General features: G+C 48.1%; 1 protein-coding gene across 5 annotated transcripts; it reads right to left on the reverse strand.

Moving 5' to 3' along the window:
- Positions 1-565: 565 nt before the first annotated feature.
- Positions 566-17,065, reverse strand: LOC144480965 (uncharacterized). 5 transcript variants are annotated; one of them, XM_078200587.1, is made up of 3 exons: positions 11,511-11,565; positions 8,268-9,582; positions 566-941 (listed from the first exon to the last, which is right to left on the reverse strand). In XM_078200587.1, the coding sequence occupies exon 2, from the start codon at positions 9,227-9,229 to the stop codon at positions 8,303-8,305; it is 927 nt and encodes a 308-aa protein (XP_078056713.1). In that variant the 5' UTR covers positions 9,230-9,582; positions 11,511-11,565; the 3' UTR covers positions 566-941; positions 8,268-8,302. The 5 variants fall into 5 exon arrangements, with proteins under 5 accessions (XP_078056713.1, XP_078056709.1, XP_078056710.1 ...); XM_078200583.1 differs by lacking the exon at positions 11,511-11,565 and adding an exon at positions 16,978-17,065 and having other exon boundaries at positions 572-9,582; XM_078200584.1 differs by having other exon boundaries at positions 572-9,582; positions 11,454-11,571.
- Positions 17,066-17,605: the final 540 nt, after the last annotated feature.

Below are 17,605 nucleotides of genomic sequence, written 5' to 3' on the forward strand. Positions count from 1 at the left end.
GAGCAATAGTGAAGGAACAGCCATTATGTCTCCAATGCAGGATGGTGAGTAGCCTAAAAGGGGACTAGCAGGTGGTGGTGTTCTCATGTGTTTACTGCCCTCGTCCTTCCAGGTGGCAGAGGTCGTGGTTTTAGAAAGTGCTGTCGAAGGAGCCTTGGCATATTGCTAGATGACTAGGGACAGAAGAGGGATCACTCTCCATTCTGTCCACTCAAGGTGTTTGATAAGATGTTCTCCTGTGAATATTGAGTGCTCGGCCGTGAAGACCATAAGACATAGGAGCACAATTGGGCCATTTGGCCTGTTGAATCTGCTCCGCCATTCAATCATGGCTCATACGATTCTCATCCCCATTCTCCTGCCTTCTCCTCACAACCTTGATCCTCTTATTGATCAAAAGCCTATCTATCTCTGTTTTAAAGACACTCAATATCCTGGATTCCACAGCCCTCTGTGGCAATGAGTTCCACAGATTCACCACCGTCTGGATGAAGTGTCAATTTGACTCCAAACATTGAATCTTGTGGACATAGACATTGGGTAATCAGGCTCACAACAACAGATTGTATGTTACTGACTTTATTAACAGCACTGCAATAACACAGAGTATAGTTACCCGATACGGAAAACAGGGATAATACATTGGATTCAGAGCTCTCTCCTCCTCGGGTCTGAGCTAACAAGCTGTGGATACACTGGAGGTGTTTATTTTTAACATGTTCACTGTATTGGTGATCTTACCTTGTTCAAACCTTAATCACCAGGATAACTGTGCATTGTTCTGAGTGCGAGCACAAGGCTGTGTCACTCTCACATGCAGACACCATTTCCTTCTTTCGTATCTCCATACAAAGACCAGCTCTTTATACATCACTGTTTCTACACAATTGCAGCAGATGCCAGCAAGGACGTGAGGGAAGTCTCAGAAGGTCTGACAGCATCTGTGCAGAGAGAATAGAGCCAATGTTTTGAGTCTGCATGACTCTTCATCACAGGTGAAGACAAAGAAAATAGTGAGAGATTTATACTGTAAAGCTGGGGATGGGGGCGGGGGGGGGGGGGGCGTAATGCAGTTGTGTAATTGACCAAGATCATGGACAAAAGAACAGAGGGAATGTAAATGCTGGTTATAAATATTATCATGTTGTCCTTTGACACTCCATAACGTTGTTCTGCCATTTACAAATTCCAATCTCTTAATGGACACTATTAGCACCATTCTCGGCCTTTATCATCACCATTTACATTCTCTTTGTCCTTTTGCCTTTGACATCTTGGTCATTATACCAAACAACACCCCACCCCACCCACCCGCCCAACTCGCCCCCCCTTAAACTATAAACACTATAAATCATGTTTTATTTGGCCTTTCACTTTAAGGGTCATCCAGACTCAAAACGTTGGCTCTCTGCTCTCTCTCCTACAGATGCTGTCAGACCTGCTGAGATTTTCCAACATTTTCCAACATACATGGGCAGCACGGTGGCACAGTGGTTAGCACTGCTGCCTCCACCCTGACAGGGACTTGAGTTCCATTCCCAGCTTGGGTCACTGTCTGTGCGGAGTCTACATGCATTTCCTGTCTTTGTGTGGGTTTCCTCCGGGTACTCCAGTTTCCTCCCACAGTCTGAAAGACGCATTGGCCATGCTAAATTCTCCCTCAGTGTAACCCGAACAGGCGCCGGAGTGTGGCGACTAGGGGATTTTCACAGTAACCGCATTGCAGAGTTAATGAAAGCCTACTTGTGACACTTGTGACACAACAGCGAAGGTTCCACTAGGACAAAGGTGACACTCTGTATTATAGACAGGATGTGGAGATGCCGGCGTTGGACTGGGGTAAGCACAGTAAGAAGTCTCACAACACCAGGTTAAAGTCCAACGGGTTTATTTGGTAGCAAATACCATAAGCTTTCGGAGCACAGCTCCTTCGTCAGATGGAGTGGATATCTGTTCTCAAAAAATGCAAACAGACACAGAAATCAAATTACAGAATACTGATTAGAATGCAAATCTCTACAGCCAGCCAGGTCTTAAATGTACAGACAATGTGGGTGGAGGGAGCATTCAACACAGGTTAAAGAGATGTGTATTGTCTCCAGACAGAACAGCTGGTGAGATTATGCAAGACCAGGGGCAAGCTGTGGGGGTTACTGATAATGTGACATAAATCCAACATCCCGGTTTAGGCCGTCCTCATGTGTGCGGAACTTGGCTATCAGTTTCTCTAATTAGTATTCTGTAACTTGATGTTGTGTCTCTGTGCACTGTTGGAGAACAGAGACCACTCCATCTGACGAAGGAGCAGCACGCTCCGAAAGCTTATGGTATTTGCTACCAAATAAACCTGTTGAGGACTTTAACCTGGTGTTGTTAAACTTCTTACTGTTATAGACAGGATACAGAGAGAGACTTTCATTTGATTTCACAACATGGCATGGTCCAAACTGCTTGATGCCAATGAAGCGCTGTTGAAGTAGTCACTGTTGTTAAGAAACCCAAAGATAGATTTAAGGGGTTCATATTGGATGGGTAAAATGTTAAAACTATAGCTTTAAGTAGGTTTAATTTAATGTTTCTGTGCCTGGAGGGGAGCTGTGAATAGATTTCATGTTGAAAAAAAACGCTCGGCTATTTCGAGGTTGGCTTCAGTTCTGGCTGAAATCCAATGCGCTCTGCCCCAGCAACCAGTTTCGACATCTGTCCAGCAACACAAGTTGAGCAAGGGCTCTTAAAAGCTTGAACAAAGGAAAATTGCCCCAATGGATCAGGCTGGAGTACAATGAACTTAGGACCGAGGTGAGGAGAAATTTCTTCACCCAGAGATGGTGAACATGTGAAATTCATTACCACAGAGAGTAGTTGTGGTCAAAATGTCGTCTGATTTCAAATAATTAGATATAGCTCTTGGGGCTAAAGGGATCAAGGGATTTGGGGGCAAGGGGGGGATCAAGATATTGCATTTGACGATCAGCCATGATCATAATGAATGGCGGAGCAGGCTCGAAAGGTCGAGTAGCCTCCTCCTGCTTCTAATTTCTATGCTTCTAAAAGCAAGTGGCAGGTGTGTGTTTTGAGGGCTGTGAGCGAGCTGGGAGAAAAGTTCTCTCTCACTCTGTCTCTCAGTTCTGCTCAAGGTTGAGAAAGGCTGTGCTTTTAAGGAATGTATTTGAATCCTGATTCTGTTAAGCAAGTCTTTTTTTGTACTGTTGCTGTGAGTCTGTCAAAGACAGATAATGGGCATTTATGTTTATTTTTAATTTGGGTCTCATGCACCGTCCTGGAATTTTGTGACCTTTTGAATTGTGGGGGAGAGAAACGATTGACAGGTCAGGTTTTTTTCAAGAGTTATTTTACTTTCAGTTTTGGCTGCTGGCTAGTGAGCAGGTTTTTGGAGTCCAGGCTGGAACCAGTGCATTTGTCTCTCTGGAATTCTGTGAGCGAATTGGAAGCAGTCTTTCCTTACTTTCCTGGGGTGAAACTTTTGCTGTTGGTGATTTGCGAACTAGAGGCAACCAGTGGCTCTCCCTCAACCTCGAGGTGTGCTACAAGCTACGAGGCAGGGAAGTCAAGAATTTCAATTCTCCATACATAGGACTAATTCACAGCAGGTTTTGCAGATGCTGCAAGATTCAGCATCACATGAGCTTACTTACTTTCTGTGCTAAAACTGATGTATATTTTACGAAGGTTTGTTCGGTTGGAACAGTACATTGAGCGGTTAAGGTTTATACAATAGAGTCATAGAGGTTTACAGTATGGAAACAGAGCCTTCGGGCCAACTTGTCCATGCCACCCTTTTTTTTAAAAACCCTCATCCCAATTGCCCGCATTTGGCCCCTATCCCTCTATACCCATCGTACCCATGCAACTATCTAAATGCTTTTTAAAAGATAAAATTGTACCCGCCTCTACTACCACCTCTGGCAGCTTGTTCCAGACACTCACCACCCTCTGTGTGAAACAATTGCCCCCTGGACACTTTTGTATCTCTCCCCTCTCACCTTAAACCTATGCCCTCTAGTTTTAGACTCCCCTACTTTTGGGAAAAGATATTGATTATCCATCTGATCTATGCCCCTCATTATTTTATAGACCTCTATAAGATCACCCCCTCAGCCTTCTACGCTCCAGAGAAAAAAATCCCAGTCTATCCAGCCTCTCCTGATAACTCAATCCATCAAGTCCCAGTAGCATCCTAGTAAATCTTTTCTGCACTCTTTCTAGTTTAATAATATCCTTTCTATAATCGGGTGACCAGAATTGCACACAGTATTCCAAGTGTGGCCGTGCCAATGTCTTGTACAACTTCAACAAGATGTCCCAAATCCTGTATTCAATGTTCTGACCGATGAAACCAAGCATGCCGAATGCCTTCTTCACCACTCTGTCCACCTGTGACTCCACTTTCAAGGAGCGATGAACATGTACCCCTAGATCTCTTTGTTCTGTAACTCCCCAATGCCCAACCATTAACTGAGTAAGTCCTGCCCTGGTTCAATCTACCAAAATGCATCACCTCGCATTTGTCTAAATTAAACTCCATCTGCCATTCATCAGCCCACTGGCCCAATTGATCAAGATCCCGTTGCAATTGGAGATAACTTTCTTCACTGACCACTATGCCACCAATCATCTGCAAACTTACTAACCATGCCCCAATATTCTCATCCAAATCATCATTAATATAAATGACAAATAACAGTGTGCCCAGCACTGATCCCTGAGGCACACCACTGGTCACAGGTCTCCACCCTCTGGCTTCTGTCAAGAAGCCAATTTTGTATCCATTTAGATACCTCACCCTGGATCCCGTGAAATTTAACTTTATGCAACAACCTATCATGCGGTACCTTGTCAAAGGCCTTGCTAAAGTCCATGTAGACAACATCAACTGCACTGCCCTCATCTACCTTCTTGGTTACCCCTTCAAAAAACTCAATTAAATTTGTGAGACATGATTTTCCACTCACAAAGCTATTCTGACTGTCCCTAAACAGTCCTTGCATCTCTAAATGCCTGTAGATCCTGTCTCTCAAAACACCTTCCAACTATTTACCCACTACAGATGTGAGGATCCCTGGCCTATAGTTCCAAGGCTTTTCCCTGCAGCCCTTTTTAAACAAAGGCACAACATTTGCCACTCTCCAATCTTCAGGCACCTCACCCGTGACTATCGATGATTCAAATATCTCGGCTAGGGGACCCGCAATTTCCTCCCTAACCTCCGACAACATCCTGGGATATACTTCAGCAGATCCCAGGGATTTATCTACCTTGATGCGCTTTAAGACTTCCAGCACCTCCTTCTCTGTAATATTCCTCAAGACATCACTATTTATTTCCCCAAGTTCCCGAACATCCATGCTTTTCTCAACAGTAAATACTGATGAGAAATATTCATTTAGGATCTCACCCATCTCTCAATATCATGGTTGATTTTTTCCTTCTTGTTTGTAGTTGGCAAAAGTTATTGTTAATTTTCTTTCTATGTGGTAACCGTATTCTAAAATAAGTGATTCTAAAATATGTTTGATAAAAGCTTCCTCGTGGGTCATTTGAATCATTCCTGAAGTGAAACATCTTATGCTTACCCATGCCAAATTCAAACTGCAAAAGTTATGGTCTATGCTGACTTCATAATAAACCTTGGATTGCTGACCTGGATTATAACAGCTGCAAGAAGTCTAACAACACCAGGTTAAAGTCCAACTTTAACTTTAACCTGGTGTTGTGAGACTTCTTACTGTGTTTACCCCAGTCCAACACCGACATCTCCACATCATTATAGCAGCTGCAACAGGGAGTGGCACGATAGCACAGTGGTTAGCACTGCTGCCTCACAGCGCTAGGAACCCAGGTTCAAATCCAGCCTCGGGTTACTGTCCGTGTAGAGTTTGCACATTCTCCCCGTATCTGCGTGGGTTTCTTCCCGGTGCTCCGGTTTCCTCCCACAATCCAAAGATGTGCATGTTAGGTGGATTGGCTATGCTAAATTGACCCTAGTGTCAGGGAGATCAGCAGGGTAAATATGTGGGATTACGGGAATTGGGCCTGGATGGGATTGTGGTTGGTGCAGATTCAATGGCTGAATGGCCTCCTTCTGCACTGTAGGGATTCTATACTATGTAACAATGGTGAATATTGAAGCTAAGTAAGCCACCTCAACAGATCCAGGGAACAGAGAGAGGAAACAGAATTCAGAATGCTGAACGTCCTCATACCTGTACTCAAATCCCCTTGCATTGAAGGCCAGCATACCATCTGCCTTCTGAACTGACTGCTGCACTTGCAGCCCAGCTTTATCTGACTCATGAACAGGGACGTCCAGGTCACTGTGAATGCCAACACTTCCCAACCTTTCACCATTATAAGAAATATGTTGATACTGTTTTTTTTTTCAAAATGGATAACAATATTAATAATAATGATAATGCCAATGCGAAGGTCAACAGGTAGCTCCCCTCCTCCCTGCTGCACCTTGGAATCCAGCTCAACATTTCTGAGATGAGATCGATTGAGCCATAGTCAGTAACACTGGATATGTTATCCGGGATCACAGTCTTCTCCACAAGGGAGGTGACGGCCTAGTGGATAAATCGTTAAGACTATTAATCCAGAAACTCAGCGAATGATCTGGGGACCTGGATTTGAATCCCGCCACGGCAGATGGTGGAATTTGAATTCAACATAAAATTTATAGAATGAAAAACGATGGCACAGTACTGCCTCACAGCGTCAGGGACCTGGGTTCGATTCTGGCCTTGGGTCACTGCCTGTGTGGAGTTTGCAGGTTCTCCCCGTGTCTGCATTGGTTTCCTCTGGGTGCTCTGGTTTCCTCCCACACTCCAAAGATGTGCGGGTTAGGTGGATTGGCCATGCTAACTTGTCCTTTAGTGTCCAAAGATGTGCGGGTCAGGGTGATTGGCCATGCTAAATTGTCCCTTGGTGTCCAAAGATGTGTGGGTTCGGTTGATCGGCCAGGCTAAATTGGCCCCTGGTGTCGGGGGATTAGCAGGGTAAATACGTGGGGTACTTTAGGGATGGAAATCTGCCGTCCTTACCCGGTCTGGCTTACATGTGACTCCAGAGCCACAACAATGTGGTTGACTCTCAACTTCCCTCTGAAACGGCCTAGCAAGCCACTCAGTTTCAAGAGCAACTAGAGATGGGCAATAAATGCTGGCCATCCAGCAACGCCCATATCACATGAATCCCTCAGCCCCCTGCTATACCCCTTATACACCTATGAATGTACGGCCAAATTCGCCTCCAACTCAATTTTCAAGTTTGCTGATGACACCACCGTAGTGGATCGGATTTCAAACAATGACGAGATGGAGTGCAGGAACGTGATAGAGAAGGTGGTGAACTGGTGCGACAACAATAATCTCTCCCTCAATGTCAACAAAACGAAGGAGATAGTCATCGACTTCAGCAAGCATAGTGGAGGGTGTGCCCCTGTCTACGTCAATGGTGATGGAATAGAAATGATCGAGAGCTTCAAGTTTTTAGGTGTCCAGATCACCAACAACCTGTCCTGGTCCCCCCCATGCCAGCAATATAGTTGAGAAAGCCCACCAACGCCTCTCATGTCTCAGAAGATTAAGGAAATTTGGCATGTCGGCTACAACTCTCACCAACTTTTACAGATGCACCATAGAAAGCATTCTTTCTGGTTGCATCACAGCTTGGTATGGCTCCTGCTCTGCCCAAGACCGCAAGAAACTACAAAGAAAGAACAAAGAAAATTACAGCACAGGAACAAGCCTTCAGCTCTCCAAGCCTGCATCAACTATGCTGCCTGACTGAACTAAAAAGGGTCATAAATGAAGCCCAGTCCATCAGCCTCCCACCCATTGACTCTGTCTACACTTCCAGCTGCCTCAGCTAAGCAGCCAGCATAATCAAGGACCCCACGGGCCCCGATATTCTCTCTTCCACATTCTTCCATCGGGAAAAAGATACAAAAGTCTGAGGTCACGTACCAACCGGCTCAAGAACAGCTGTGACTTTTGAATGGACCTACCTCGCATTAAGTTGATCTTTCTCTCCACCCTAGCTATGACTGTAACACTATATTCTGCACTCACTCGTTTTCTTCTCTATGAACGGTATGCTTTGTCTGTATAGCGCACAAGAAACAATACTTTTCACCATATACATGTGATAATAATAAATCAAATCAAATGAATAAAGGAAAAAACTCCGCCCACTCTTCATGGACTCTAAACTCAGGGCCAGTTAGGTTCAGTGGAAATACACACTGGGCGCGCCTCTCAACGGGGTCCGACCGCTGTCATCACTGGTGTGTGCGCTGGTGCCTCAGTAGGTGGGAGGATCGAGTGAATCCCTTGCCGCATGCTGAGCAGGTGAATGGCCTCTCGCTGGTGTGGATCCGCTGGTGCCTCAGCAGGTTGGACGATCGGTTGAAGCCCTTCCCGCACACGGTGCAAGCGAAGGGCCTCTCCCCGCTGTGCGTGCGCTGATGGGTGCGCAGGTTGGAGGACAAGGTGAAGCCCTTCCCGCACACCGAGCAGGTGAACGGCCTCTCCCCGGTGTGGAGGCGCCGGTGGACCAGAAGGTCCTTGGGGCTTTTGAAGCTCTTCGTGCAGTCGGCGCAGTCAAAGTCCCGCTTGTCAAAGTGAACCAGACGGTGCGTCTGAAGGTGGGAGGAATTAGTGAAGCCCTTCCCGCACTCCGAGCAGCAGTAAGGTCTCTCCCCGGTGTGAGCTCGCTGGTGTGTCCGGAGATTGGACGACTGGGTGAAGCCCTTCCCACACTCGGAGCAGGTGAACAGTCTCTCCCCGGTGTGAACTCGCTGGTGGGTCCGGAGGTTGGACGCGTGGGTAAATCCCTTCCCGCACACCGGGCAGGTGTACGGCCTCTCCCCGGTGTGGATGCGCAGGTGCTGGATGAGGTGGGATGACTGCCGGAACCGCTTCTCGCACCGAGGGCAGCCAAACGGCCTCTCGCCGGTGTGCACCAGCCGGTGCTTGATTAGATCGGCTGAGATTTTGAAGCAATCCCCGCAGTGGGTGCATTTGAAGGGCCTCGCGTCGCTGTGGACGCGCTGGTGCAACTGCAGACTGGACGACAGGGCGAATCCTCTCCCGCATATGGGGCAGGTGAAGGGCCTCTCCCCGGTGTGACTGCGCCGGTGGGTTTCCAGCTGGGAGGGGTAACTGAATCCCTTACCACAGTCCCCACACTTGCACGGTTTCTCCATGCTGTGGAAAGTCTCTACACATTCAACAACTAAAAATTTGAAGCCTCCTCCACACACACGGGTACAGTCTCTCCCCGCTGTGAATGCTGCAATGTATTTATCAGGCTGTGTGACTGGTTAAAGCTCTTGCCACACAGTGCACTGAAACACTCTTACTCGGGTGGGTACATGCGTGTCGATGCTTTTCCAGTCACACTGATGTTCAAATCAATTCCACACACACAGCAGTAATTGTTCCTTCCATAGTTAGAAGATGATGACATTCAAATGCCAATGATTTTAGTGACTTCGCCAATCTTGACCTGATGTTTGTCTTTAAGTTCCCCACTTGCAAACACTCTCCTTCGAAAGTCCTGAAAAAGGAATTTTAAAAACCGTCACTCAGCACAGGACAAAAATTCGGAACAGATAAAGAATCCCCGGCCTCTCACTCCTCCCTGGACTAAGATCCAAACCTATTGCATTGTCTCCGCCATTTCTTTCCTCCGTCCCATCTCCAGATTTCTCATGTCCTTCAGCTCTGCCTGCGTTCAGTTCATGTGCGCAGACCCAGAGTGGCAGGGGACTAGCTGGGATAAATGCATGGAGTTATGGGAATCGGGCCTGGCTGGGATTGTGGTTGGTGTGGACTGATGGGCTGAATGGCCTCCTTCTGAACTATAGGGATTCTATGATTCTAATAAACCATATGGGGAGGTTATGCTGAACTTGTACAAGTCACTAGTTAGAACTGAGGCACAGTGGCACATTGGTTAGCACAGCTGCCTCACAGTGCCAGGGACCCAGGTTCCATTCCAGCCTCAGGTGACTGTCTGTTTGGAGTTTGCACCTTCTCTCCTTGTCTTTGTGGGTTTCCTGTGGGTGCTCCGGTTTCCTCCCACAGTCCAAAGATGTGCAGGTTAGATAGATTGCCCATGCTCAATTGCCCCTTAGTATCAGGGCAATTAACAGGGCAAATAGGTGGAGTTACGGGAATAGGGGCTGGATGGGATTGTGGTCAGTGCAGACTCGGTGGGCCAAATGGCCTCCTTGTTCACTGTAGGGATTCTATGAAAATCGATTGAGCAAGGCAATCATTTTTTTTCCCCCCTCACACAAACACAGAAAATGCTGGCCTCTTTTAAGGTCAAACCAAATAAACAAACTCAAATTAAATCAGGACAAAGTAAAAGGGGCAGCTCCCCAAAAGGAGGGGGAACAGCCCGAACAAAAATCAAAGTACAAAGGAAACTTAAAAACATCAAATCATAATGTGATTATTAAGGTCGATAACGCACCCCAACCCCTGCGGTGCCCAACGGGCACGGAAGGCGTCAGCTGCGCCCGTGGACACCACATGCTCCCTCTCCAGGGACACCTGGCCACGAACGTAGCCGCGGTAGAGGGGAAGACAGTCAGGATGGACGGCCCCCTCGATCGCCCGCTGCCTGGACCTGTAAATGGCGCGTTTCGCCAGGCCCAGGAGTAGGTTCACGAGGAGGTCGCCATCCCTCCCCTCGCCGCGCCAGGTGTCCGTAGGTCAGGAGCGTGGGACTGAAGTGCAAACAAAACATCAATAAAAGGTTTTTGAGGAAAACAAAAAGGGAGTGCAGCCTAAGACACAAAACATAGACATGGTCCACGGACTCCACAAGGCCACAGAGGGGGCAAGCTTCGGAGCCCGTGAACCCTACGATTGTGCGGAACTGCTGCATGCATCACCCCCACCCCAGGTCCCCGATGTAATTGTGGGGGGGGGGGAAACAGAAAAATGCTGGAGACCTCAGCAAGTCCGACAGCATCGGTGGAGAAAGAAAAGAGCCAACGTTTCTTTGCCTTCAGCTCTGACCTTGGGGTCACTCAGACTCGAAACGTTGGCTCGATTCTCTCTCCACAGATGCTGTCAGGCCTCCTGACATTTTCCACATTTTCTGCTTTTGGTTCAGATTTCTCGCATCTGCAGCATTTTGCCTTTTATCATTTACTTTTCTCTCTCCTGGTCACAGTGACCCCGAAGCCCCGCCCACTCCTCCACGGCGTCCTCACCAAGCTGGCCGCCGCCTGTGACGTCACCAACACTTACCGCACCCTGTCCCTCACCAAGACGGCGGGCACTCACCCTCGCTCGGTGGGGGACTGCCGCCTCCGCCGGGGCTAGCAATGGCGGGGCGGTTAAGGCTGAGTCAGCATAGGGACGGAGGGGCAGTCAGTCGAGGCTTGAGGCCGACACACAACATTTGTAAACCTTTCACTTCCCGGGAAGGGTCCCCGTTCCTCCCGACCGGCTCCCGCCTGCGCTCACCAGTCGCGGTCTCACCGTCCACCTCAGCCCTTCGCCACCGCACGGCCTTGCGTCTGCCGAGAGGAGGGGACGAGTGGTTTCGCGGCTGGCGCTTGCGCAGAGGGACCTTCCTGACTGGCGCCTGCGCAAAAAAGGCTCTCCGACTGGCACTTGTGCAAAGGGGGGAAAATCACCGAACGGCGCTTGCGGGGTGAGGGGGGCGGTTTACCGGCCAGCACCTGCGCACTGAGCCTCCAGCAGTTATTGATAGGGTGCTTTTCAACGCACACGGAGGTCTGGGTAAAGCCGCCGCCATTAACTAGATAACTAGATAGTTGTTATCTAGTTGGATAACTAGATAGTTGTACTTTCCTTTTCGGTCAACCAGTCTGAGATCAAGTACCAACCGATTGAAGAACAGCTCTTTCCCTCCTGCCATCAGACTTTTGAATGGACCTACCCTCTCACAGAATCTCTACAGTTCAGAAGGAGGCCATTTGGCCCATCGAGCCAGCACTGACCACAATCCCACCCAGGCCCTATCCTCTTAACCCCACCTATTTAGCCTGCTAGTCCCCCTGACACTAAAATGGTGATTGATCATGGCCAATCCACCTAACCTGCACAGCTTTGGAGTGTGGGAGGAAACCAGAGCACCCCGAGGTAACTCATGCAGACATGAGGAGAATGTGCAAACTCCACGGAGACAATGACCCAAAGCTGAAATTGAATCTGGGTCCTTCCCTTCTCCCCATGTACTCTATGAACAGTATGTGTCCGTATGGTGCGCAAGAAACAATACTTCTCACTGTATCCCAATGCATGTGACAATAATAAATTAAATTCATAGTAGGTCACAGAAATTTCAAATAATCAGGGATTTAAGTTACTAGGCTGACAATAAGTGAAATGTCCTCAGATCACACTTATAAACTAACGGGAATGGTCTACATAAAGACACATATAAACACAGTAAGAGATTTAACTAAGTATGAGATTTGAACAAGTATTTTGGATATTTTAAAATGTATTTTAGCTAAATGTTAAAGAAATCTGAAAACTTTAGCCAAAAGCAGGTTACCACAAAGCCTAATGGCATATTGAGATGAACCACAATCTTTAGGACAACAAAACTACAGAATGTGTAAGTTCTTATCAATAACAGGTATAGCAGGAAGGTCTTCTCAGCCCCTTCATGAATAGGGTAGTTTATACTGTTTGGATAAGAAAAGTCTAAGTATGTACAGCTGTCCGGTCCAGTCATTGACACAGGGGGAACATCAACTTTGACCTTTTTAGTGAAGCATCAGGAGTTGCTAAGCAATGGAGGGAGGAAGGATCTGGATTCTATGGACCAATGAAACCCCATGACATCAGAGGGTAAAATACAGTTGGCTAAAGTATAAGACGGGTATTAACAATGATTGATTTGTATTGAAAATGACTGGTTCATAACTAACGGAAGGCAGGAAATGTAAACTTGAGAAATGTATAATTATGTTTATTTATTCATGTCACAAGTAGGCTGACATTAACACTGCAATGAAGTTACTGTGAAAATCCCCCAGTCACCACACTCTGATGCCTGTTTGGGTACACTGAGGGAGAATTTGGCATGGTCAATGCACCTAACCAGCACGTCTTTCGGATTGTGGGAGGGAACTGGGGCACCCAGAGAAACCTCAAGCAGATGCAGAGATAACAATGCATCGGACAGGTCAATGGGGTGGCAGAGTGGTTAGCACTGCTGCCTCACAGCTCCAGGGGAGAACGTGCAGACTCCCCACAGACAGTGACCCAAGCCAGGAATCGAATTAGGTCCCTGGAGCTGTGAGGCAGCCGTGCTAACCACTGTGCCACCCCATCGACCTGTCCGGTGCATTGTTATCTCAGAGTTGGTATTGGAATGCTCAAGGCCTTCTCTTGTAGAACATAAGAACATAAGAAATAGGAGCAGGAGTAGGCCATCTAGCCCCTCGAGCCTGCCCCGCCATTCAATAACATCATGGCTGATCTGACGTGGATCAGTACCACTTACCCGCCTGATCCCCATAACCCTTAATTCCCTTACCGATCAGGAATCCATCCATCCGCGCTTTAAACATATTCAGCGAGGTAGCCTCCACCACCTCAGTGGGCAGAGAATTCCAGAGATTCACCACCCTCTGGGAGAAGAAGTTCCTCCTCAACTCTGTCTTAAACCGACCCCCCTTTATTTTGAGGCTGTGTCCTCTAGTTTTAACTTCCTTACTAAGTGGAAAGAATCTCTCCGCCTCCACCCTATCCAGCCCCCGCATTATCTTATAAGTCTCCATAAGATCCCCCCTCATCCTTCTAAACTCCAACGAGTACAAACCCAATCTCCTCAGCCTCTCCTCATAATCCAAACCCCTCATCTCCGGTATCAACCTGGTGAACCTTCTCTGCACTCCCTCCAATGCCAATATATCCTTCCTCATATAAGGGGACCAATACTGCACACAGTATTCCAGCTGCGGCCTCACCAATGCCCTGTACAGGTGCATCAAGACATCCCTGCTTTTATATTCTATCCCCTTCGCAATATAGGCCAACATCCCATTTGCCTTCTTGATCACCTGTTGTACCTGCAGACTGGGCTTTTGCGTCTCATGCACAAGGACCCCCAGGTCCCTTTGCACGGTAGCATGTTTTAATTTGTTTCCATTGAGATAGTAATCCCATTTGTTATTATTTCCTCCAAAGTGTATAACCTCGCATTTATCAACGTTATACTCCATTTGCCATATCCTCGCCCACTCACTCAGCCTGTCCAAATCTCTCTGCAGATCTTCTCCGTCCTCCACACGATTCACTTTTCCACTTATCTTTGTGTTGTCTGCAAACTTCGTTACCCTACACTCCGTCCCCTCCTCCAGATCATCTATATAAATGGTAAATAGTTGCGGCCCGAGTACCGATCCCTGCGGCACGCCACTAGTTACCTTCCTCCAACCAGAAAAACACCCATTTATTCCGACTCTTTGCTTCCTGTCGGATAGCCAGTCCCCAATCCACTTTAACACACTACCCCCAACTCCGTGTGCCCTAATCTTCTTCAGCAGCCTTTTATGGGGCACCTTATCAAACGCCTTTTGGAAATCCAAAAACACCGCATCCACCGGTTCTCCTCCATCAACCGCCCGAGTCACATCTTCATAAAAATCCAACATGTTCGTCAAGCACGACTTTCCCCTCATGAATCCATGCTGCGTCTGATTGATCGAACCATTTCTATCCAGATGCCCTGCTATCTCCTCTTTAATAATGGATTCCAGCATTTTCCCTACTACAGACGTTAAGCTGACCGGCCTATAGTTACCCGCCTTTTGTCTCCTTCCTTTTTTAAACAGCGGCGTAACATTAGCCGTTTTCCAATCAACCGGCACTACCCCAGAATGCAACGAGTTTTGATAAATAATCACTAACGCATCCACTATTACCTCTGACATTTCTTTCAATACCCTGGGATGCATTCCATCCGGACCCGGGGACTTGTCCACCTTCAGTCCCATTAGTCTACCCAGCACTGCCTCTCTGGTAACATTAATTGTATTAAGTATTTCTCCTGCTGCCAACCCTCTATCGTTAATATTTGGCAAACTATTTGTGTCCTCCACCGTGAAGACCGACACAAAAAACTTATTTAAAGACTCAGCCATATCCTCATTTCCCACTATTAGTAAGGCATTGGACAGCCTAATGATCATTCTCCCATCGATCATTGGTCAATAAAGATACATCTTTTACCGGGACACTGGCTTACGCGAGTCTTTTATTGGCTGCCATTTTTGGTGCTTCCGAGCCTCCAGAGAATCCCGCAACAGGGTGGAACGGCGAAGGAACAGACAAAATTGATCTGAGAGCCCTGGAATCCCTACAATGCGGTTGCACCAACTGTCCAAAAGAGCATCATACCCAGGCCCACCCCATCCCCTTAACCCCACACAATTAACAAGGCTAATCCACCTAATATAGGGTGGCATGGAGGCACAGTGGTTAGCACTGCTGCCTTACAGTGTCAGGGACCCAGGTTCGATTCCGGCCTTGGGTGGCTGTCTGCATGGAGTTTGCATGTTCTCCCAATGTCTGTGTGGGTTTCCTCTGGGTGCTCTGGTTTCCTCCCTCAGGCCAAACATGTACAGGTTAGCTGGATTGGCCATGCTAAATTGACCCTTAGTGTTGCAGATTAGCAGGGTGAATACGCGGTGTTGCAGGGGTGAGATTGTTGTTGGTGCAGGCTCGATGGGCTGAATGGCCTCCTTGTGCATTGTCGGGATTCTCTGACTGCTTATGCATCTGAGGAAACGCAAATGGTGCTGAATACCGTGCAGTCATTGATGAACATCCTCACTTATGATGGAGGGAAGGTCCTAGGATCGTAGAATAATGGAAGCATAGAATCCTACAGTGCAGAGGGAGTCCATCGAGTCTGCACCGACCACAATCCCACCCAGGCCCTATTCCTGTAACCCCATGCATTTACCCTTGCTAGTTGAGCTTGTGAGGGGTAGGGAGTCACATAGCCTTAAAATGAGAGCATTTAATCATCCCCGGAATCAATCTGGTGAACCTCTTCACATTTTTACTTTGAGTTTATTTATTAGTGTCACAAGTAGGCTTACCATGACACTGCAATGAAGTTACTGTGAAAATCCCCTCGTCGCCACACCGGGTACACCGAGGGAGAATTTAGTATGGCCAATGCACCTAAGCAGCATGTCTTTCAGACTGCGGGAGGAAAATGGAGCACCCAGAGAAAACCATGCAGACACAGGGAGAACATGTAAACGCCGCACAGTGACCCAAACCAGGAATTGAACCCGGGCCCCTGGCGCTGTGAGGTAACTGTACTAACCACTGTGCCACCTTGCCATCCACAGTTATGTGGAGGAGGTTACAGAGATAATGAAGGTGTTTGGGGTTGTACGAGGTTACAGAGAGCAATGGTACAGGTCTTGGAGGCTACAGAGATAGGGTTGTATGGTCTGCAGGAGGTTACAGAGATAGGGAGAGCTGTAGGGGCAGGAGGAGACAAAAGCCCCCGACCCGGCCTCCATTTACAGACACTCCCAGACCCAGCCTCCATTTACAGACACTCTCTTACTCAGTTTCCATTTCCCCTCCATTTAGAGATCCTCCATGATCCAGTCTCCATTTTCCTTCCATTTACAGACACTCCCTGACCCAGTCTCCATTTCCCTTCAATTTACAGACACTTCCTGACCCAGTCTCCATTTCGAGACACTCCCTGACCTAGTCTCCATTTCCCCTCCATTGAGAGACGCTCCCTGACCCAGTCCATTTCCCCTCCATTTGCAGACATTCGCAAATTCACCTTCATTTAGAGACAATCCCCAACCCAGTCTTAAAATTCTCCTTCCCTTTTTGAAATCCCAGTCTCCATTGATAGACTCTCCCTGACTGAGTAGGAACTACGCAGAAGGGAAACCAGAAATAATGTCCATACTTTTTGATTCGTCTCCCGGGTGAGAGAGCGATTATCTCCACCCACTGCACTCTGGATACTTTACAAGATCTCCCTTCCGAACTCGCGGTGAGCCCAGTTCAGCCCGCCGGCCTGCACTGCGCATGCTCCAACCTGACCACGCCCGCAATGTGATTGACGGCGGCTCTGGACCAATAGCCAGACAGGATGGGGATGGAGTCGGGCTCGGCTGGAGGACCAATCCGGAGCCAACTGGTCCTCCAACCAATCGGAAACAATGAGGCGGCGCGGATGGAGGCGCTTGCCCACGGACGGCGGGCCCCTCAACCAATCGGAGTGAATCAGGGGGCGTGGTTGGGGGGGAGACCCACTGAGGGTGAACGGCGTGTCCCGGGACCAATCGGGGTGAATGAGAGGGCGGGGGACCATGGGAAGCCCGAGTGTGAGCGACGTGGAATGAGGAGGCGAGCCTTGGGCAAGGCGTGACTGATTGGTGCCTGAACTAATCTGAGTGAATCAGGGGGCGGAGCATGGGGAAACCAGCCATGAACGGCGGGTCCCTGAACCAATCGGAGTGAAGGGTTTGCCAAATCAAGCACCATTATCCTCCAACCAATCGGAATGAATGGGTCTTGCATTGGTGGCGGGT

This window comes from Mustelus asterias, chromosome 30 (assembly GCF_964213995.1).
Source record: "Mustelus asterias chromosome 30, sMusAst1.hap1.1, whole genome shotgun sequence".
NCBI lineage: Eukaryota > Metazoa > Chordata > Chondrichthyes > Carcharhiniformes > Triakidae > Mustelus > Mustelus asterias.

Coding starts and splice junctions, on each gene's coding strand:
- LOC144480965 (XM_078200587.1), bottom strand. CDS start 9,229: ATGGAGAAACCGTGCAAGTGTGGGGACTGTGGTAAGGGATTCAGTTAC.